The following is a 24,264-nucleotide window of genomic DNA, read 5'->3' on the forward strand; positions in this document are numbered from 1 at the left end:
GGTTACATCCTGCTGTTGTGGGATTTATGGTATCATAGTGTTTTAGACCTGGCCTTCAGTGAAAGGTATAACTTCTACATCGGGTCATGTGTATCTTATGTGTTGTATAAAAAAAAAATATTCTTCCATAAAGTAGCAAAATGTGCAGGTCAGTTGACGGATCACCAAAAACTAAACAAAGTAGAGCAATTTTTGTAGGAAATAATTATCGGTTTATTGTAATCCACCGAATAAAACTTGGATGCCCCAAAAGTACACAATCTGTTGGATTTTTTCATAACTTTTTATGTCTGCACACTAAAGCTACTTATAAAGTTAGATTGAGTTTATTGTGTTCTAACACTGCCAGTGACCAAAGTGTGGGCCTAGTGTAGCTGGTGGCAAACCCAAAGCAAACTCTCATAGCCACAGTGCTTCGAGAATCTGGCAGCTTTACTCTGGACTTGCTTCTGGCTGTACGAAGCAGTGTGAAAGACTGTATGAAACATTGTTCTGACAGCTGGCATCCCTATTAAACTCAACAGTAAAACAATTTTACTTGAGGGAACATACAATTCTTCATTTTCACGCTATTTACAGCACAAATAAGTCAGTCAATTTAAAGTGTCTGTTTTTTCTGAATATTTTAAGTATGAGGAGATCAGTTTCTGTCAGCATATGGTGGATAATGCCCTTTGTTCTGTTTTTACTGACATCTGGTGAGGCCACAGCCACACCAATCCACACAGTGCCCTAGACCTACACTATAAAAATCATGGTGTGTGTTGGGGCAGCTGTTCTAAAGTGTTCTCTGCTGCTTGTATCAGCCTTCTGCAGTTGGTTGTGTGATATCCCACTTAATCACCACCTCTACCTTTTTCTCTTGTTTGCTAGTCTTGTATAATTTATTACTGTTTAAAATAAAAATATATTCAAAATTCTTAATTTCAACTGACGCAATTTCGCTTCTTGAAACAAACAGGTAAAAGCTGGGAAGAACAAAATAGCATCTGTGGGCAGAACGCAGTCAATATTTTGAGCTTGTACCCTTCAGAACATAACTCATTTTGACCTCGACCTCGACCTCCACATCTTGCGTGCTGTTGAATTGGTTTTCAAAACATGTGCGCGGTGAGGAATGAACAAATTACTGCTGGGTTTTCATCATTCTTCAGATTTTATTAATCCAGCCCTTTGGGCCTTAGAGGGAAAATGCCCTTTTATTGATTGTTATCTCCTGCCCCTTGGTCTCATTCCTAAGAAAATGTTGATCACTCCTCCTTTGCTAGTGCCCTTTCTATCCCCTCTATTTGCTGGAGTCTCGAAGAATGAGAGGTGATCTCACTGGAACGTAAAATTCTTAGAGGGCGTGACAGGCTCGATGCAGACAGGATGTTTTCCCCCTGGCTGTGTCTAGAACCAGGGGACACAGTCTCAGAGTAAGGGGCAGACGACTTAAGACTGAGATGAAGGAGGATTTCTTCACTCAGAGGGTGAATCTTTGGAATTCTCTATCTCAGAGGGCGATGAAAGCTCTGTCATTCAGTATGTTCAAGATAGAAATCGATAGATTTCCAGATACGAATGACATCAGGGGATATGGGTTGGCGGGGAGAAATGACATGGAGGTAGGTGATCAGCCATGATCGGTTTGAATGGCGGAGCAGGCTCAATAGGCCGAATGGCTTACTGCTGCTCCTATGTTCCCTTCCACACTGAAGTGCCTTGGGATATTTTTCTATATTATAGGTGCCATATAAATGCAAGTTGTTAGTTTCATTTGAGGCATACATCAAAAGAATGTGGTGTTTCAAGATGTGACTAGGTTTTATGTAAGACAAAATAATAGAATCACAGAATCTTTACGGTGCAGAAGGAGGCCATTCGGCCCGTCGAGTCTGTACTGGCTCTCTGAAAGAGCAATCTACCTAGTCCCACTCCCCTGCCGCACCCCTGTAATCTTGCACATTCTTTTCAGACAGCAATCCAATTCCCTTTTGAAATCTCGATCGAACCTGCCTCCCACCACCCTCTCAGGAAGTTCGTAAGCACACTGATGTTGCTATTCAAAAGCACCAGAAACATCCATGGGGAAATCACTCAACATTTGTTTTCCCAGACCTTAAAACCAGTTCTGATGAAAGGTCATTAGCCTGAAACGTTAACTCTGTTTCTTGTTCCACAGATTCTGCCTGATCTGCTGAGTATTTCCAACATTTTCTATTTTTGTTTTATATTAAATCCCACTGGTTCAATTTTAGAAGTGTTTGGAGGTTACAGCGTTTCGAAAAGCAGAGAGCAGCCCAACAATTAGTCAATCTTTCCTCCTTCGTCTATCAGGAATAGGTCAACCCATGATTTTAAATTTTTTCCTGTTTTTTGTTCTGAATAAAGTAAGATTCATAGCTTTGAGCAGTAGAAGGATTTTTCATTGATAAGTTCATTATTTATTTGGGCATTGCATGAGGTTATAAAACAAACCCATGTGCACCCGCATTTAAGTGATATATTTTCTTGAAAAATTTACTGAATATTTTACTTTTACAGCACATTTATATATCAGTCATATGGTGGGCCTGTAAAAGCAGCTGCAAACTATTGAGTTTAAATTATTACCACTATTGAGTGGCATAGACTTTCAACAAGTATTTTGTATCTTTCTTAACAGTAGAACAACAAAATGCATCCCAAGAATGGAAGAAAACCAAGGGGCAAAAGGGAGGGAGAAACTTAAAACAATCACTATGACTAGAAAAAAAGTACTAGGAAAACTATTTTTCTAAATAGTTTTCTAAATAGGGCTAAAGGTTGACAAGTCCGCTGGACCTGTTGGCATGCATCCAAGGGTCTTAAAAGAAGTGGCTGCAGTGATAGTGGATGCAAATGTTGCAATTTTCTAAAATTCCCTGGATTCTGGAAAGTTCCCAGTGGATTGGAGTAAGGAGTAAGACAGAAAGCAGGGAACTATATAGGCCAGTTAACCTAACATCTGTCATTGGGAAAATAAGGAACTAGTAGCAGGCCATTTAGAAAATCATGAAAGAATCAGGCAGAGCCAACATGATTTGTGTAAGGGAAATCGTGTTTGGAAAATTTATTATCATTCTTTAAGGACGTAACAAGCAGGGCGGAAAAAGGAAAACTGGTAGATGTAGTGTAGTTGGATTTCCAAAGGACATTCAGTTAGGTGCCATGTAAAAGGTTGCTGCAGATGAAAAGAGCTTATGGTCTTGCGGGTAATATAGTCACCTGGATAGAAGATTTGCTAACTGACAGGAAACAGAGTCGGGATAAATGGGTCATTTTCAAATTGGCAGACGAACGGTCACACAGATCAGTGCTGGGGTCTCAACTATTTATGATCTATGTTAAAGACTTGGAGGAAGGGGCCAACTATATTTTAACCAAATTTGCTGACAGTACAAAGACAGGTAGGAAATCAAGTTGTTGGGAGGGTGCAAAGAGTTTGCAAGAGGATATAGATAGGTTAAGTGAGTGGGCAAAAATTTGGCGGATGGAATTTAATGTGGGTAATTGTGAAGTGTCTACTTTAGTGGGAAGAATAGAAAAGCAGAATATTATTTAAATGGAGAGAGACTGCAGAATCTGCAGTACAGAGGAATCCAAGTGTCCTTGTACAGGAATCACAAAAGGTTAGCATGTAGGCACAACAAGTGATTAGGAAGGCAAATAGAATGTTGGGCCCTTATTGCAGATCAGTGGAATATAAAAGTAGGGAAGTCCTGCTACAAATGTACAGAGCACTAGTGAGACTGCACCTGGAGTACTGTGTACAGTTTTGGTCTCCTCACTTAAGGAAGAATATGTTCTGCCTCGAATGTATGCTCTATTTCTCCATGGGAAATTAACCCACAATTTTAGTCACGTGACAGTGATTTCTGTCCGCGATGACACTTGTTTCTGTAGAGAATGTGAACATTTGGCGATCAGAACCATACAGATTTGCTGAGGACCAAAATAACTCTTGCATTTAATATTTGGATGCTGTTTCTTGGAAAAGTGAAATGTGCATCTATTTTCGGGTCTGCACAAATGGATTTTCTCCTTAAGCTTAACCCTGCTTGTTTTAATTTGTATTTGGTGATTTTTACTACCCCTAGTTATTGTAAGTTTTTCATCGAAAGTGCTAAATATAGCTCATCAGTCTATTTTAATACTTCTGTTTAATGATTGACGTGTACTAAAGTTACATTTTGAAACGCTTGATGACATTGGCTTTCTGTCTCATACTTTTTTCTTATTTATTTTAGAGTGTGATTGAAACTATTGCACAAATGGAAGAAATAGACACAGAGGTTGTACATAAGTGAGTCTATTTGCTATTCTTTGCAAAATACCATAACTCAATTTGCAAAGATGTGAAATGTACATATCAGTGTTTAAATCATTTCCCATCTACACAAGAGCACACTTTAGGAAGTAGTTGAATTTTTAAAAAAACTTAGAGATATCTTTATAGTTTGCAATGTTTAGTCATGATTTACGAGCAGTAACTTGGCAAAGTGCTTTTGTTATGGGCTAGTGTAACCTTGTAGCAGATATAAGTAGAAATAGCAATTTGACTGATTTGGCTCATCCTTTGGTAGAAGCTTATAATCTTCACGCTGCAGTAATTCTCAGCTTTACTTCTACCTGGAGTTCTGCAGTTAGCTGTAGCCGTAGTCAGAATTTAATCTATTACTCAAGGTGTGTGAAGCTTTGGCAATGCGCCTCAGTATTCTGTTGGCTGAGATGCTGCTACTCTAAAACTGGACAAACTAACTGGATCTACGACCCCTCTCCTACTGATCTTTACCACTTCAGTGGCCTTTAGTGGCCAAGTATGTTGCCCCATGTGTTTTTGTTCCCATTATATGTCTGTGCAAATTTACTTGAATAAAAGAGCTTCTAATGTGCCTATTTCTATTTACCCTTTTTGAGGCTTGCTGATCAGATGAGAATGCTGAATTTTCCTCAATGGTTGGATCTTCTGAAAAACATCTTTGCAAGTTTTATTAGCTTTTTGAGGAGGGTTAAGGTAAGCCTTGGCTATATTTAGGATGTTACTAAATTCTAAACCTGTCTTAGCAAATCATGATGGAGAGTATCAGTGAGGAAGGGACTACCTGACTGAGGGTGGCCCCTCACTAGGCTGACAGCATACATGGTGATCTTTCCTCTACCCGACTCTGCCAAGATTTGGACACTACTCCGTTCTGTCTCCCCTTGTCCGGTCTCTTCCCACCTACATCCGCGATTCCTCTGATGCCCTACGTCATATGAACAATTTCCAGTTCCTTGGCCCCAACCGCCACTTCTTCACCATGGACATCCAATCCTTCTACACCTCCATCCCCCACCAGGATGGTCTGAGGGCTCTCTGCTTCTTCCTTGAACAGAGGCCGAGCAATCGCCATCCACCACCACTCTCCTCCGTCTGGCTGAACTTGTTCCCTCACTGAACAAATTCTCCTTAAACTTGTCTCACTTCCTCCAAATAAAAGGTGTGGCTATGGGTACCCGCATGGGCTTCAGTAATGCCTGTCTCTTTATGGGGTATGTGGAACATTCCTTGTTCCAGTCCTACTCAGGCCACCTCCCACAACTCTTTCTCCGGTACATCGATGATTACTTCGGTGCTGCTTCATGCTCTCGTCTGGATCTTGAAAAATTTATCAATTTTGCTTCCAATTTCCACCCCTCTATCACCCTCACATGGTCCATCTCTGACACTTCCCTTCCCTTCCTTGACCTCTCTGTCTCAATTTCTGGTGATAAACTGTCCACCAATATTCATTACAAGCCCACCGACTCCCGCAACTACCTCAACTACGGCTCCTCACACCCTGCTTCCTGTAAGGACTCCCTCCCATTCTCTCAGTACCTTTGCCTCCGTCGCATCTGTTCCGATGATGCCACTTTTCAAAACAGCGCTTCTGACGTGTCTTCCTTCTTCCTTAACCGAGGTTTCCCACCCACTGTGGTTGACAAGGCCCTCAACCATGTCCAACCTATCTCCTGTGCCTCTGCCCTCACACCTTCCCCTCCCTCCCAGAACCATGATAGGGTCCCCCTTGTCCTCACTTTTCACCCCACCAAGCACCGCATTCATAGGATCATCCTCCTCCATTTCCACCAACTCCAGCATGATGCCACCACCAAACACATCTTCCCCTCACCCCTCCCCCACTGTCAGCATTCCATAGGGACCGTTCCCTCCAGGACACCCTGGCCCACTCCTCCATCACCCTCAGCGCCTCGTACCCTGTCCACGGCACCACCCCATGAAATTGCAGAAGGTGCAACACCTGCCCCTTTACCTCCTCCCACCTCACCGTCCAAGGACCCAAACACTCCTTTCAGGTGAAGCAGTGCTTCACTTGCACCTCCTTCAATTTGGTCTACTGCATTCGCTGCTCCCAATGTGGTGCCCTGTACATTGGAGAAACCAAATGCAGACTGGGTGACCGCTTTGCAGAACACCTTCGGTCTGTCCGCAAGCATGACCCAGACCTTCCTGTCACTTGCCATTACAACACACCACCCTGCTCTCATGCCCACATGCCCGTCCCTGGCCTGCTGCAATGTTCCAGTGAAGCCCAACACAAACTGGAGGAACAGCACCTCATCTTCCAATTAGGCACTTTACAGCCTTCTGGACTTAACATTGAGTTCAACAACTTCAGACCATGAACTCTCTCCTCCATCCCCACCCCTTTTCTATCCCTTTTTTCAAAATTAATTTTTATTTTTTATCCACTTATTTTTATTTTTGGTTATTTTTAATTTCATTCATTTATTCATTGTTTTATCCCCCTTTTCATCCCATTTTCGATCCGTTTTTTTCCTCCACCCCCAATAGGGCCATCTGTTACTTGTTCATGTTGTTCTTTCCAGAGTGCTTACCCTTGTTCTGCTATTATCACATTCTGCTTTCTAACCTTTATGCCACTGTCAGCAGCTTCTTTAGCCAGTACCACTATCATTAACACTCCCTTTGTCCTTTAGTTCATGACATCTTTGTCAATCTCTCCTTTGCCTCCACCTATCGCTGGCCTTCTGTCCAGCTTCACCTGCTCCACCCCCCTTAAACAGTGTAAAATTCATCACATTTTTACTTCTCTGTAGCTCTGAAGAAGAGTCATATGGACTTGAAACGTCAACTCTGTTTCTCTATCCACAGATGCTGTCAGACCTGCTGAGTTTTCCCAGCATTTTCTGTTTTTGTTTCAGACAAATAAATGTTTGTGTGTGGACTTTGGTTGGGTTCAGAGAATGAGGAGGACCTTGGTTAAATAGTTAACACTTTATCTTTATTAGTTCTTAACTGTTATTGAAAATGACAGTAATTGGGTAAACTGTTTAAAATTGCCCATTATTAATTTGCAATGTTCACAATCGCATATTCTTATTATCTGAAGCTACTATTGAAACTATATTTTCAGACCTTGAAAGTTGAAAACCTGCTTTATGTTGCTTCCATCCAAATTAACTGATTGTGAGTAGACCATAATATGATTGTGTTAATTTTTAATTTTAGGAGTGTTAATTTTTGTACTTTTACCCCAAAAACGTGTGCAGGCAACAGTAAGTACCATTCGTAATGTCATCTTCCTGGTGTTGGATAAAAGTCGGGAAAAAAGCAGGGAATTGGAAGCTGTATCTAGTCAGAAGAGCCCTGGTTTGGGTCACACGTTGGATACAGAAGTGGCCTATTTGACTCATGAAGGCATGTTTATTAGTGATGCATACAATGAGAGAGCACTCTCTTCGCCTGGAGCAGAAACTGAGCCACAGAGGACAGCTTATCAGAACAGTGACCCATGTGGCAGTGATTCTACGTCGGAAGCAGAGTGTGCCACTGACTCCTCCTCCAGTAAGGAGCAAACATCATCTTCAGCCACACCAGGAGGGTTAGAAATCATGTAAGTTCCACTCTGTAATTGTCACACCTCTGAAAGAGTCAATACTTGTAACAGTTAACTTCTTTCTCTCCTTTTAATTTCTGTAATTACTATTATGAGATGCTGTATATGGAAACCTAAAATATGATGACTTAGAAAATCTTACCGCAGAGAAGGAGACCATTTGGCCCATCATACCTATGCAAGCTCTTTGGAAGAACGGTTCAATTACTCCTATTACCCCGCTGTTGTTACTCTTATCTGATAGCCCTGCCAACTTTCTGCTTCAAATTAAGTCAAAATAACAACTTAATTATTTTATCGAAATATTTTTGACAGTAACAATGTGAAAACCATATCTGAACTTTACCAACAGAAGCAGTTGGAATTAACAGAAATCAGTCAAAGTTTCAACCCTAAAGATCCTTGCAGAGGATAGTTGACTGACTGACCCCCTCACTGAATATTTTCAACTTTTTCTGAGTTTGCTTCCAAATTCCTAACAAAGCAATTTTTTGCTTTGAGTTTTATAAGATTTCCCCTACAGTTCAACCTCTGAAAGTACTGTATATATATATATATATATCAATTCTTAAAAAGCAAACAAGAGACATAAACTGCTAAATCTCACTTGTGACAATCTAGCAACACCCTTTTCATGGCCAATGCATGTGGTCATTTTGCTGAACAGCTTAAGTAATGCATTTCCCAGCATAAGAAATAGGCATGAGAATAAGCCAGAGGAAGATGGCAGAGTAGTTTAGTTCAAAAGAGCAAAGATGTAGAATCAGTTTGGGTAGAGATAAGAAATAGGAAAGGTAAGAGGTCACTTGTGGGAGTAGTTTATAGGCTCCCTAACAGTAGTTACACTGCAGGATAAGGTGTACAGGAAAAAATGAATGGGGCATGTTAGAAAGGTACCACAATAATCATGGGTGTCTTTAATCTACATGTAGATTGGGCAAATCAGATTGGCAAAGGTAGCCTGGAAAATAGGTTCATAGAGTATTTGAGGCAATTTCTTAAGCAGTATGCTCTAGAATCAACCAGGGAGTAGGCTATTCTAGACCTGGTAATGTGCAATGAGACAGGATTAATCAGAATCTCATGGAAAAGAAGCCTCTAGGTGATAGCAATCCTAACATAATTGAATTTCATGTACAGTTTGAAGGGGAGAAGTATTGGTCTCAAACTAGTGTTTTAAAGCAGAATAAAGGTAATTATAAGAGTATGAAGGCAGAGCAAGCTAAACTGAAACTGTTTGAGAAGGATGCATCATCCGTGGCTAAATAGGGAAGTTAAGGATATTATCAAATTGAAAGAAACACTGCACAAATCTGTAAAGACTAGTGGTAGGTCAGAAGATTGGTCAGATTTTAAGAATGAGCAAAGAATGATGAAAAGAAAGAGGGAGAAAGTAGAGTATGAGAGAAAGTTAGCTAGTTATGTAACAACAGATAGCAAGAGTTTCTACAAGTATTTAAATAGGAGAAGAGCAACTAAAGCTAGTGTTGGCCCTCTAGAGAGAGGCCCTGGGGAATTGATAATGGAAAACAAGGAAATGGCAGAAGTATTTTGTGTCTGCCTTCACTGTCGAAGACTTAGAACACTTCCCAAAGATACTTGAAAATCAAGAGGTGAAAGGGAGAGAGGAATTTAAAACAATCACCATCACCAGAGAAAAGGTGCTAGGAGAACTATTAGACATAAAGGCTGACAAGCCTGAAGGACCAGACGTGGCTGCAGAGATAGCAGAGGTATTGGTTATAATCTTCCAAAATTCCTTAGATTCTTGAAAGGTCCCAGCAGATTGAAAAATAACAAATATATAACCCCTTTATTCAAGAAAGAAGTGAGACAGAAAGCGAGAAACTATAGGTCAGTTAGCTTAAAATCTGTCATACATAAATTGCTAGAATTCACTATTGAGGTTATAGCAGGACACTTAGAAAATTGTAATCAGATCAGGCAGCGTCAACATGGTTTTGTGAAAGGGAAATCGTGTTTAATTTATTCAAGTTCTTTGAGGAAGTAACATGCAAAGTGGATAAAGGGGAATCTGTAGATGTGATGTACTTGGATTTATGAAAGGCATTTGATAAGGTGCCACGTCAAAGCTTACTATACAAGATAAAAGCACATGGTATAGGAGGTAACATATTAACATGGATAAAGGATTGTTTAGCTAACAGGAGACAGAGTAGGGATAAATAGGTGTTTTTTGGGTTGGCAAGCTGTAACTGGTGGAGTGCCACAGGGATGAGTGCTGGGGCCTCAACTGTTTACAATCTATATAATTAACTTAGATGAAGGGACCGAATGTAGCTAAATTTGCTGATGACACTAATATAGTTAGGAAAGTAAGTCGGTAGAGAGTCTGGAAAAGGATGTAGATAGGTTAAGTGAGTGGGCAAAAATTTGGCAGATGGAGTAAAATGTGGGAAAGTGTGAACTTGTCCACTTTGGCAGGAAGAACAAAAAAGCAGCATATTATTTAAATGGCGAGAGATTGCAGAACTTTGGGGCACAGAGGGATCTGGGTGTCCTGGTATATGAATCACAAAAAGTTAATATGAAAGTACAGCAAGTGATTAGGAAAGCAAATGGAATGTTATTGTTTATTACAAGAGGAATGGAATATAAAAGTAGTGAAGTTTTATTGCAGATGGATAGGCCATTGATGAGACCACATCTGGAATACTGTGTACAGTTTCGGCCTCCTTATTTGAAAAAGGATGTAACTGTGTCAGAAGCAGTTCAGAGAAGGTTCACTCAACTCATTCCTGGGATGGAAGGCTTATCTAATTAAGAAAGTTTGGGCCTATACCCATTGGAGTTCAGAAGAATGAGAGGTGATCTTATTGAAACATATAAGATCCTGAGGGGACTTGATAGAGTAGATACCAGGAGGATGTCCCCCTTGTGGAGGAGACTAGAACTAGGGAGCAGCATTTAAGAATAAGTCTCTTGTTTAAGATGGTAATGAGGGGAAAATTTTTCTCTGAGGGTCGTTAATCTGTGGAATTCTCTTCCCCAGAAAGCAATGGCAGCTGAGCCATTGAATTTATTTAAGACTGAATCAGATGGATTTTTGATACACAAGGGATTGAAGGGTTGGGGGGTGCAGACAGGAAAGAGAAGTTGAAACCACAACCAGATCAGCCATGGTCTTATTGAATGGCAGAGCAGGCTCAAATGGCCGAATGACTTACTCCTGCTCCTTAGTCCGATGTTCCTATGTGGCCCCTCGAGCCTGCTCCACTGTTCTGTAAAATCGGTCATCTATCAGGAAAAAGAAATAACGTGAATAAGAAGAGTGCATCTGATAAACAGGCAGTTGATGGTATTTTTTTTACCCAGGCAGTTGATGGTATTTTTTTAAGACCACCTGACTCTAGAGGAATGCCAACAAATGGCACCTTTTAAACAGAAAAGATAATCTATTTACAAGAGCCCGGTGGATTATTGCAGCTTTACGTTAACGAGATTGAAGGGACACACACTAAGCCCGTTGTTACAATCTTCCTCGCCAACCCTTTTCATATGTAACCCAACTGGCTTATCAATTGACCTGCTACTCCTACCTCGTTTTAGAAGAATTGCTTGTTTAGCATGCTTCAACTTCATGATTTTCATGTTCTTGGATTTCAATTTTTAAAAATAAGTTTTTTGTTATGGTGGCTAATTTTAGTAATGCAGTTAAGAACAATACTCGATTTTAAATTCATAGAAACTTATCTCATGAATTCATAAAGACTGATAGACGTTTACAGTACAGAAGGAAGCCATTCGGCCCATTGTGTCCATGCCGGTCAACAAAGATGTGACTACACTAATCCCATTTTCTAGCGCTTGGCCCATAGCCCTGGAGGCTATGGCAACACATGAAATGTGATGCACTTTTATTTTAAGGAAAAATAATTTCAGATTATAGAACTAGTGGAATGTACCACACAATATGGCGATAATGATTCTGCAGTAGGGACAGCATTTGCCTCACAGAGGCCCCAATGCAGAGCTTTGATTTGGGGACCCAGCATTTTACAAGACGACAATGCTCAATGCTACCTACTTAACTTGCTGTCAAAGATGTATGGGTAAAATTGTGAAAAGGCACGTTTGTAAAAGGTAACATAAAGATAGTTGACAGACTATTCGGGGATCTGCGATTTTAAATGTGTGGGTGTCCTTTCACTGGATCTGCTCAGCAACTGCAGACGTTGCATGGCTCCAGCAAACACCACGTCTGTCTCCACTTTTGGTGCAAGATCTGTGCTGACCACTGGGTGGCAGTAGAATCACATTTCTCTATCCGATAGGCTGAGAGAGATCCTAGACAACTTTACTCAGCCTTAACATCAAAGTTCAAAAATTATTGCTACGTTTGTGTGCGCTGTATGTTTTATGCAGTGATAGTCATTCTATTTTTGGGTGAGAAATTCTTGTGTTAATTAAAGTAGGGTCTGCATGGGTAAATATTAAATGAAAGTGCTTTTGATGTACTCCAAATGGCTTGATTCTAATTCTTTATTTTCTGACAAATTAGGAGACTTAAGGTCACTTTCATAGAACTAATCATAGTTTCCTGATCAAAGAAGGCTTGCCCATCATAATGTGGCTGTTTTGTTTTATTTAAGAGAAGAGGGTTTTGGTAAAAACATTACCTCCCATTCAGCCTAGAAATGAACCACTACAGTAAAATGCTTGTCTTCTGAAAGCACCAACCATTAATTTCTCAGGAGACATGTAACGTATCCAAGAGTAGTAAACGTTTTGTGGTTGTGTGTCAGTAGGTCTACTGTCTTTACAGGAGCATCATCTGACTGGCTGGGAAGTGATCAATTATAGTAACCACTTTGATTAGGATTAATTGATGTTATTAGATGTAATTAGCCCGAATTCAATGCAAAGGAAGCATAAGTTCTTTCTGGAGCATGGTCCAGTGGGGGTTGACAGGCTCTTAAGCTTCAGAATGTATCACAGCTACACCCAATCTTATCCTTTGCTGACATCCATGTTCATGCACTTTCCAACAAGGATCAGCCATTAATGATCAGGACTGCTCAATAATAACACTGCACAATAATTGGATGTTGAAATTTCCAGAAAAGAAAGTAACCATTAGAACATAGGAACAGGAGCAAGCCATTTAGTGTTTCAAGCCTGTTCCATTATTCAGTAAGATCATGGCTGATCGCACCCTATCTCCATATACCTATCATTGGTTAATACCAAGCTGTCAATTTCAAATTTAGAATTAGCAATTGATCTAGCACCAATTGGCATTTGCAGCAAAACTTCTACCACTCTTTGTGTAGAAATGCTTCCTAATTTCACTCCTGCAAGGTCTGGCTCAGATTTTTAGACTGTGCCCCCTGGTCCCAGACTCGCCGGTCAGCAGATGTAGTTTGTCCCTATTTACTTTCTGTTCCCCTTAATATCTTGATGGTTTAGTACATCCATGTAATACAAAAGTTCTGTAGACTAATGAAAATATAGGTTGAGCTACTTCACCACATTCAGAATTGGTATTAGCTACCAAACAAAGGTTTTGCATGATTGTGTCTTGGGATCATGTCTCGTTGACAGTTGTGCCTCAGCTGAATTTCATTCACTCTTGTCTTGGTTTCTAGATAGAATGTGCATGAAAATCAGCTTCATGTGGCATTTCATTACTGGTGGTCAGTTGTGGAATACTAATGGCGTGGACAATTCCACATCCCCAATCCCCAGTCTCCAAGTTTTAGGTTGATGTGCGGTGGGTGGCAAGTTACCTCTGAGAAGAGAAGCATTTGGGGAAATAAGCAATCTTCCTAAAACAAAAATTCTTGGTGTTTTGTTGTTCTTCTGAAACCATTAGTTGGAGAATTTGCCAAATCCCTGTTTATTTTTAGGGTCAGTGATGATTTGCGACTGACGGAATTAGAACTTGGCAGAGTTGCCAATAACCTTCAAGAACTTCTCTACAGTGCTTCCGATGTCTGCCACGATCGCTGTGTTAAATTTCTTATGGCTAGAGCGAAGGTAAACTGAATTGTTTTCAGTTCCAATATGTCACTGTTCTATTTTAATGTGTAATTTGACCATGTGTGCTGTCTTCTGCTAATCTTTTGATTGCGTGAAGGCTTTATTTACTTAGCAAATAGTGTAAAAAGCCAGTTCTAAACTGCATAAATCTTCACGGCCCGAGCATCAAGCCAGTGGTCAGTTTTCCTGCTCTTGCAGGCTTTGAGCCTTCCTGATGTTCTTCTTTCTCTTATTGATTACTTTCTATTCAATCGACAACTGGAAAATCTTTCTGCTCAATTATTTCACATTTCCCCAAAATAAATTCTGCACAATTGCTTAGTAGCCATAAAAAGATTCCTAGTTGCCTTGGCCCTCACTATGCAGACTTAACCTGAGAGGAGGCTTTTGAGAGTTGTTTTAAGTGTGAATTCTAAGGTGAGTGAATTGTCATAAAGCTGCAAAGACTAAAATGATTAGATAGGTGCCCTCCTTGGAACCTGCATGTCCAGTGTAATTGTCTGGATCTCCACAAGCTTTTCATTGTCTTAAAGGAAGCTGCATCCCACTTCACTCTTGTTTTCGTCTGGACTCACCTCCTGGGCCTATCCCTGCTCTCATTCTCGATTGTAGATTATATTGATGCCCAGTAGCCAGCCCTGCCAGCTACATCCCTATGCTGCAAGCCTCAAACTGACGCCTGTGCTATTCCCTAAAGCTCGGTGTGCCAACTTCCTTCTAGACCACTCTGCCCTATTTCTCATCCTGCCAGCTTTTGTTTAAATAAAAGTTCATAAACTTCAGACCTCCTTATTCAAGACTTGCCTTCAAACATGAGTAATGGTGCTGTTATATGAATAATTTATTTCAAATCTTTGCGGTCTTAGATAAATGTAAATGAAAGAAATGCGACTAATGTAACCATTTAGAATATATTGGCAGATAAAGACAACGCTTCGCAGGTCACATGACAAGTTGAGACGGCCACTGACAGAGTACATGGCATCTGTGACTTTATAAACAGAGGGATAGAATTCAAAAGCAAGGAAGTGATGCAAAACCTTTATAAAGCATTGATTAGGCTTCAATTGGAATATAAGCCCAGTTCTGGGCACCACACTTTAGGAAGGATGTCAAAGCCTTGGAGAAAGGGGACGAGAGAAGATTTACCAGAATGATCCCAGGGATAAAGGCATTCAGCTATGTGGAAAGACTGGAGAAGCTGGAATTGTTCTCCTTGGAGCAGGGGGATTTAATAGAGGTGTTAAAAATTGAAGTTTCGCTAGAGTAAATAAAGAGAAACTGTTTCCATTGGTAGAGGGCGCAGTAATCGGGACACAGATTTAAAGCAATTGGCAAAAGAATCGGAGAGGACACGAGAGATTTTTGATCTGGAAGGCACTGCTTGAAAGGGCAGCGGAAACAACTTCATTAGTAACTTTCAAAAGGGAATTGGATAAATACTTGAAGGGGAAAATATTGCAGGACTAAAGGGAAAGAGCAGGGGGGAAGTTGCATTAATTGAATAGCTGTTTCAAGCACAAGCACAATAGGCCAAATGGCCTCCTGTACTGCATGGTTTTACACATTGTAATGTTCTGGCTCCACTCCTCTGTTACTCAGCTGTGCCTGTGTCCTGCTCTCTTGGTAAAAGCTGTTGTTGTTTGGGGAGATGATCATTTTGTTTTGAAAGTTACTTTAGAAACAATTGTTCGTGCTTCAACTTGCCCTGGATGTGCGTGAAAACCCAAATTCCAGTCGTATTCGCCACTTGTGAAAATGATTTCCCCAGTGGTTACATTGTGCAGTCATTTTCCAGGCTAGAGGTGTAGGGGTGGGGAGTGAGTGCGACTTGCAAACCAGAAGTCTTGCATGCTCTGTGACTGTCTAGTTCTGCTGAAGATCTAAAAATTCTGAGAGCAGTACAAATGTGTCTGGGGAAATGGGCATACTACCTTCCTGTGATTATTGAATTGACTGATGGGTCTCCAAAGTGACATGAATTCCAGTTGTAGGGCTTTGATGGGAAAACATTGCTGGAGGCATTTCTAATCCTGAATTGCTAAGGTATTGAAAAGTTTAATTTTCCGGTAAATTTTACAACTTTATCAACATTCTATGACAAACCTATTCTCAGTACTGTAATGAATGTATTGTTCTGAAATCTCTTAAGATTTCCAATAGGTTGTTGCACATATGTATTTTACCGAATCGTAAGTTGTGCTGTATTAACAAACATGTTCAAAAACCCATATTATGCAAGTTTGGTGTATGTTGTCCAAAATCTTCAAAGGGAGATTTAAAAATGAAAAATGCATTTAAATACTGTAGTTAGGACTGCAATCTGAATGTTATATTTAGGATTCTAAAAATGGTGCATCTTACATTCTTTTAAATTTCTAACTATTTGACCCTTTCAGATGTTGGTCCAGATCATTACTTTCAAAGTGAAACTCTCATCTGTTACTTGGAATGCCACATGTGGGCTCTCCTACAGAGGTCCACTTTCAAATCTGATTGTGCTTATTGAGTAATTTTTTTGTAATCTGTATTGTAACACAAGGTAGTGAAGCCTACAGAAGTAGAGTGCTGACCATCTAGGCTAGTAGAAACTGAGTTAGCAGCAGGAATGTCATAGAAAAGTGCTTTTTCTGTCACTCAAATGTGAAGCACTAGTGACCAAAGCCCTGGAGGAAGTCTGATAAAAGAAAGTAATGTTTCTAACTGTTGACGTTTTGTGCTCATCTATTGCCAAGCAATGGAATAGTTTGGCACTACAGACATCTTTTCTCAAAATCAAAAATTTCCAGGTATGGGATAGACCAGGTAGTTTTACTAGCCTCGAATTTCCTGGAAAGTTTTGGTGTAACTCAGGAGTGGTATTACACTGCAATTTTCCTCAATTGTTTCCTGAAACTCTTTGCTGCTCATTTCCTTATCCCTCCCTCCATGGAAAAGACCAATGCACGCAAGTTTTCTGAATTTATGTGACTAATGCGCTTGAGTACTGAGACCTACTTAACCAAAGTGCTGTTGGTCTTGGTGCATCTGAAATTTTTCAGGCACCCCCTGGCCCATTTCTGACTGTTCTGAAAGATGAAGCGGCTCAAATGGTCTTTCTAATGGGCATACCCCAGCAGCAGAGGCTGAGTGAGGCACTAAGGCAGCAGACAGTATGTCACTCCGGTTTACCCCTATTGATGACCATGTATTTGCACTTGTTTGATTCTACTTTTTAACAACATGGTGTAGGCGCATTAACTCTGTAAACACTTCCCATTGACGAAGTCGACTCAGAAATGGGTATGAATTTCTGCAAGCGAAATCCAAGAAACTTGGGGCCATTAACTTCTCTAAAGGCAGCATTGTGGATGTACCCTCACTATATATGGTTATGGAGATGTGCTCTATGCTTGCTTACTTAGCCATGGTTTGCTTACATATAATGTTAATGTCATCATTATGTAGAGAATATAGGTTGGGACCTTTTTAAATTGTTGAACTCATCAGATTATGCTGTATACAACTACGATAGGTGTAATGATGCTGAAATAATCGCCCTTTTGAAAATTAAACTCAAATTGTTCTTCCTCTCATTTGCTTCCTCCTTAATTGACTTACTGGAACGACTCTCATTTCCTTGAACTGTGTAAGTGCTGCTAATCTTAATTACATGATCTTTATGTATTGTTAAGAAACTATAAACAGTTTGAAATGGAAAAATAACAAATTGACACCTCTAAGGATTTTAATTGCATTTGCTATCAAAATGCCTACTAGATTTAAGTGGCCTGGAGGATAGTGAATTTTTACTAATTTCGCTATCTGAAATAATCAGAATCCGTGTTGTTGAAATGAGTTGCAGTATTCTCTACAGAGCAAGGCTATATCCCATCACTTCGGTGATATGCTTACCTGTAATGAAACATTGAGGCTGTTGCTATTGAAAACTCAGTGTTTTCCATTTGAAAAATTCACCAACTCCTGTGCACTGTCAATAATACTGGATGATGGTATGATAATTCACAGACTAATCCATCCTATGGCTTTTACTGGCAAATGATTACGTTTCGGTTCTACAATTTTTGATCTTATTGGGAATGCCATTGTAACGCACAGGCAGCTGTTAAGAACCTTTGGTATATTGTAAAATATAAGTACCCAATGTGATACAATCTGTTCTCTAGTTTATGTCAACTCCCTGTGTACAATTTAAATCCAGCAATACATGGGAGCTGAGGGAGGTAAATAATACAATGAGCAGCAAGGTAATAGTGGGTAAAGAAAGAAAACAGACGTTGGTAACATTCTGATGTTGTACTGTCCTGAGAAGGAGGCCAGTTAAACCCCACCACAATCCCAGTTCAAGATGACCTGGCTGAGCAGGGATTGAATTTGGTAGCGCTTAACTTGTGCTGAACTGTAGGGTTACAGTTGGTAGGAACATGGCTGAAAACGTACAAACACATTTCATTTAGGAACTATACTATTGTCGGGAAGAAGGGGGAGTTTCATTCCTCAAGACTTATCCTCTGGCCACTTTCCCATTAATTCACATTTACCAGGGTCCTCCTAGTCTGTTCTTTCTTCATAACTGATTATTATTCATCACCTGACATCCTTCTGTTGACAATCCACTTTCCATTCATCAGCCTTTTTTCAGATTGCAAACACTCGCTGCTCATCCCCTCCCGTTTTCCCAGTGACTCGATTGAATGACTACATTTTCATCTCTCTGGGCCCTTCAGTGAAGTAGTAACACTCTTATTTGTTTCAATTTCTCCAGGTCACCTGCATGTATTACCAACAGGTAATGTATCATTGGGGCCACCTTCAGTCCTCCATCAATCATCACTTTGTCGCTGATCTTTTCAGCCTTGTTGGTGCCTTGGCACTTGGCCTCAGTTTAAAAAAACTGGGATGGATTCAAACACAGCTATCATAAGTAAAAGGGCAGAATGCAAACCCACTGTCCTGCACAGTCCACTGTACAAGGTGGGACTAAACAAGTCACTAAGTACCAAATAAAAACAGAAAATGCTGAAAAAACTCAGGTTTGACAGCATCTGTGGAGAGAGAAACAGAGTTAACATTTTGAGTCTGTATGACTTTAAACGGCCTTGAAATGTTAACTCTGTTTCTCTCTCCACAGATGCTGTCAAACCTGAGTTTTTCCAGCACTTTCTGTTCTTATTTCATATTTCCAGCGTATTTTGCTTTTATCGCGAAGAACCAGGTTGGTTGAATGGAGGCTAATTCAAGAGGGAAAGAGATAAATATTCACTTTAGTTGTGTGGTAATGTGTCTGCGCCTTGTTATTTTAAGTTGTTTACAAGGTTTCTTTTCCATGTTTCCTTTTTTAAGGACGGTTTCCTCGAAAAGCTGAACTCCTCGGAGTTTGTGGCACTGTCGCGAACAGTAGAAACCTTTGTCCAGGAAACGGAGAAGGTTTGCAGCAGGCGAAGCATGTCCCTTCGCGGAGCCCTGCAAAGCCAGGCCAATAAGTTTGTCAACCGATTCCACGACGAGCGGAAGACAAAGCTGGGGTAAGCCCACCATCAGGGATGGAAATGCAGTTTGTAGCTGTTCGCAATGGAGATGAAACTGGTTTCCAGACCAGAGGGAATTAGGCTAGCCCCATCTTGCAGTGCATATTCCTGTTTCTCTGTTGTAAAGATGGGGTGAACAGACAAATTTACTGAGGCATATTAGGTTGGATGGGACAGGCCAAGAGGGAAGACAGCAAGGCATCAAAGCATGATGGTCATCAAAAGTATGAGACCTTCAAACATTGGGCATCAGGGGTAATGAGGTCAATCAGACATACTTAGGTGGAATAACCTCCCATCAAATTAAAGAATCATATTTCTATTAAATTTGCACTTGAATTATTATCAAAACTTATTTAGACTTGTGATAAATCCAAAATCCAAAGCTGTATTGGATTTTGAGTTTTTGAATTATTACCAATATAAAAATTTCTGTGTATGCGTCCACTAATATATCTCCTGTGGTGTTTCACACAGGTGCAGGAACAGTGGCCAGGAGCCGACAGGGTGGTAGTTTTAGGGTAGGGTGAGGAGTTAGTGTCAAATAGCAGGAGGCCATTGAACAAGTGGTGGTGGTGGTGGGACATAGGTAGTGTCAAGGACCGCAGGTGGCTGGGGAAAGGAGAGTGACATGGGCTATGCTGTTGTTTTAGATTCTGGAAATGTGATTAAAACCAGGTATTTATACGAAACTAATCCAACAGTGGGTGCCTTGTATTCTATGCAAACATACATTCTCATCATTCTTACAAATTCTAATGTCCAATTTTTAATTTGAAGAAATTACGTTTCTGTAAGGACAATGAAAATAGGCATTGGTCTGAGGATCTAAACTCTAAATGAGAAGCTAATGTGAGACTCCACTGGATACTCATTGGAGTTTGGAAGAATGAGAAGTGATCATCTTGAAACATATAAGATTCTGAGGGGGCTTGACAGAGTGGATGCTGAAAGGATGTTTCCCCTCATGGCGAATCTGGAGCTGGGGACACAATTTAAGACTGAGATGAGGAGGAATTTCTTCTCTCAGTGAACCATTAGTCTTCGGAACCCTTTTCCCCAGAGAGGAGTAGAGGCTGGGCCATTGAATATATGCAAGGCTGAGGTAAGATTTTGACCATCAAAGGGAGTCAAGGGTTATGGGGGTGGGGGGAGGGGGCACAGGCAGGAAAACTGAATTAGAATCAGATCAGCCATGATCTTACTGAATGGTGGAGTGGGCTCCATTGGTTGAATGGCCTACTCCTATTTTTGATTCTGAAAGAGGCACATGATAAAATCTAGGGTTATTGATGCAAATGACAAGCTGGATGCAAGGGAAGCAAAAAAAGGTCAGAAAGGGTGAGAGGCTATGAAGCAAAACTTTTAGATAGCTTAACAGAAAAGGATTTTTAAAAAGTGTTTTAATAGTAAAATAGTTAACAAAAGGTAGGATCAATTAAAGATATAAAAAGAAGCCTTATGAAAGATGAAGGAATGGCAGAGATAATAAATTAATACTTTGCCTTGATTTTTGGGGAAGCATGTAATGGTGGATGCGAAAGGGAAGAGGAACAGTGAACAGGAATACTAAAGATCAGGAAGTTGTATGGGGGAGAAAGACTGATGCAACTCAAGTAGACAGTGTGCTGGGCCCTCATGGCACACATTCTAAAATGCGGAAGTAAGTTAGAGAGGAAAGCAGAGCCTCTGACAGCAATCTTTCATATTAAATATTCACAGTCAATCATTACCGGTTATAATTGGGTCTTTTTCTGAATGGCAGGCAGTGACTAGTGTGGCACCACAGGGATCGGTGCTTGGGCCCCAGCTATTTACAATATATATCAATGATTTGGGTGAGGGAACCAAATGTAATATTTCCAAGTTTGCTGATGACACGGTTAGTTTGGTAGTGGTGAGGAGGATGTTGAGAGGCTTCAAGGCGATTTAGACCAGTTGAGTGAGTGGGCAAATACATGGCAGATGCAGTATAAAATGGATAAGTGTGAAGTTATCCACTTTGGTAGGAAAAACAGAATGGCAGAGTATTATTTAAATGGTGATAGATTGGGAAATGTTGATGTACAAAGGGACCTGGGTGTCCTTGCACACCAATCATTGAAGGTAAGCATGCAAGCAGTTAAGAAGGCAAATGTTATGCTGGCCTTCATTGCAAGAGGACTAGAATACAGGAGCAAGGATGTCTTGCTGTAGCTGTACAGGGCCTTGGTGAAACCACATCTGGAGTATTGTATGCAGTTTTGGTGTCCTTACCTAAGAAAGTATATACTTGCCATAAAGGGAGTGCAGCAAAGGTTCACCAGACTGATTGCTGGGGTGGCAGGATTGTCATATGAGGACAGGTTGGGCCTCATACTTGACCTGTATTCACTGGAGTTTAGAAGAATGAGAGGCGATCTCATTGAAACATATAAAATTCTGACAGGGCTGGACAGACTGGATGCAGGGATGATGTTTCCTCTAACTGGGGTCTCCAACAAGAGATCACAGCCTCAGGATACAGGGTAGACCATTCAGGGCTGAGATGATGAGAAACTTCGTCACTCAGAGGGTGGTGAACCTGTGGAATTCTCTACCACAGAGGACTGTGGAGGCCAAGTCACTGAATATGTTTAAGAAGGAAATAGATTTCTGGACTCTAAAGGCATCAGGGGGTATGGGGAGAGAGCGGGAGTATGGCATTGAGATAGAGCATCAGCCCTGATCATATTGAATGGCGGAGCAGGCTCAAAGGGCAGAATGACCTCCTCCTGCTCCTATTTTCTATGTTATAGGTTTCTAATTTCAAGTAAAGATTATCAAAGTGCAATAATCTTATAAAGGTCTGATTTTTTTGTTATCAGTAGTCATATATAATTACAGAAATCCTAATGTATGGGATTCTGATGTGTCAATTTTTGTTTTGCCAAAGCCTTCTGTTGGATAATGAACGTTGGAAACAAGCTGAGGTTCCAGCTGAGTTTCAAGACTTGGTCAATTCCATCGAGGATGGAGTGATTGCTTTACCCGAGAAAAAAACCACAGGTCAATTCTTCACAAATCTTTTTTAAAAATCAACTTTTTATCAGATTTTACTTGTTGGAGGAAATGTTTCTTTAATTTCTAAGTATGGAAATAAAGTTTTACAATTATATAGAAATATATTTTAAAAGTTTAAATGCTGAATGTCTGTTAGCCAGCATGTGAAAATTTTCATAGACTGAGAGATTTACACTAAACTGAGCCACCTATATGAGAGAAAAATAATAAGTCTCTTCCTATCTGATCTCATTAACCGAATGATGTCATTAATTCTTTATCAATTTTGCATAATCTTCAGTTATCAAAAAGCCATTCAAGTAGAGAGAATTTAATTCTGTGAATGTAGCGGATATTGCATTTTATTTGTATTAAAAGTGAATTGTTTACTTTTTAGCTCCACAAGAGCGAAAACCAGCTGATTTCTTATCTGTTGATGGACAGAAATACGCTGTAGTTGGGTAAGGCTGCCTTTCATTATAATACGGGCTGTATTTGGGTAAGGCTGCCTTTCGTTATAGTACGGGCTATATTTTGGTAAGGCTGCCTTTTGGTATAATACGGGCTGTAGTTGGGTAAGGCTGCCTTTTGGTATAATACGGGCTGTAGTTGGGTAAGGCTGCCTTTTGGTATAATACGGGCTGTAGTTGGGTAAGGCTGCCATTCGGTATAATACGGGTTGTAGTTGGGTAAGGCTGCCATTCAGTATAATACGGGTTGTAGTTGGGTAAGGCTGCCATTCGGTATAATACGGGCTGTAGTTGGGTAAGGCTGCCATTCGTTATAGTACGGGCTGTAGTTGGGTAAGGCTGCCATTCGTTATAGTACGGGCTGTAGTTGGGTAAGGCTGCCATTCAGTACAATACGGGCTGTAGTTGGGTAAGGCTGCCATTCGTTACAATACGGGCTATAGTTGGGTAAGGCTGCCTTTTGGTATAATACGGGCTGTAGTTGGGTAAGGCTGCCATTCGGTATAATACGGGCTGTAGTTGGGTAAGGCTGCCATTCGTTATAGTGTGGGCTGTAGTTGGGTAAGGCTGCCATTCGGTATAATACGGGCTGTAGTTGGGTAAGGCTGCCATTCGGTATAATACAGGCTGTAGTTGGGTAAGGCTGCCATTCGGTATAATACGGGCTGTAGTTGGGTAAGGCTGCCATTCGGTATAATACAGGCTGTAGTTGGGTAAGGCTGCCATTCAGTATAATACGGGCTGTAGTTGGGTAAGGCTGCCATTCAGTATAATACGGGCTGTAGTTGGGTAAGGCTGCCATTCGGTATAATACAGGTTGTAGTTGGGTAACGCTGCCATTTGGTATAATACGGGTTGTCGTTGGGTAAGGCTGCCTTTTGTTATAGTACAGGTTGTAGTTGGGTAAGGCTGCCATTCAGTATAATACGAGCTGTAGTTGGGTAAGGCTGCCATTCAGTATAATACGAGCTGTAGTTGGGTAAGGCTGCCATTCAGTATAATACGAGCTGTAGTTGGGTAAGGCTGCCATTCGGTATAATACAGGCTGTAGTTGGGTAAGGCTGCCATTCAGTATAATACGGGCTATAGTTGGGTAAGGCTGCCATTTGGTATAATACGGGCTGTAGTTGGGTAAGGCTGCCATTCGGTATAATACGGGTTGTAGTTGGGTAAGGCTGCCATTCAGTATAATACGGGCTGTAGTTGGGTAAGGCTGCCATATGGTATAGTCAGGTTGTAGTTAGGTAAGGCTGCCATTCGGTATAGTGCGGGCTGTAGTTGGGTAAGGCTGCCATTCAGTATAATACGGGCTGTAGTTGGGTAAGGCTGCCATTT

General features: G+C 40.7%; 1 protein-coding gene across 1 annotated transcript in view; it reads left to right on the top strand.

The window, feature by feature from the left end:
- vps54 (VPS54 subunit of GARP complex) overlaps positions 1–24,264 on the top strand; it is an 80,762-nt gene that overhangs the window by 23,729 nt on the left and 32,769 nt on the right. Inside the window, exons 9-15 of the mRNA XM_078556528.1 lie at positions 4,251–4,306; positions 4,921–5,017; positions 7,561–7,904; positions 13,778–13,907; positions 19,254–19,435; positions 22,353–22,465; positions 22,857–22,920. Of these exons, the coding sequence (XP_078412654.1) occupies positions 4,251–4,306; positions 4,921–5,017; positions 7,561–7,904; positions 13,778–13,907; positions 19,254–19,435; positions 22,353–22,465; positions 22,857–22,920 (986 nt within the window). The remainder of the gene's footprint in view (positions 1–4,250; positions 4,307–4,920; positions 5,018–7,560; positions 7,905–13,777; positions 13,908–19,253; positions 19,436–22,352; positions 22,466–22,856; positions 22,921–24,264) is intronic.

This window comes from Cetorhinus maximus, chromosome 14 (genome assembly GCF_964194155.1).
Source record: "Cetorhinus maximus chromosome 14, sCetMax3.hap1.1, whole genome shotgun sequence".
Taxonomy (NCBI): domain Eukaryota; kingdom Metazoa; phylum Chordata; class Chondrichthyes; order Lamniformes; family Cetorhinidae; genus Cetorhinus; species Cetorhinus maximus.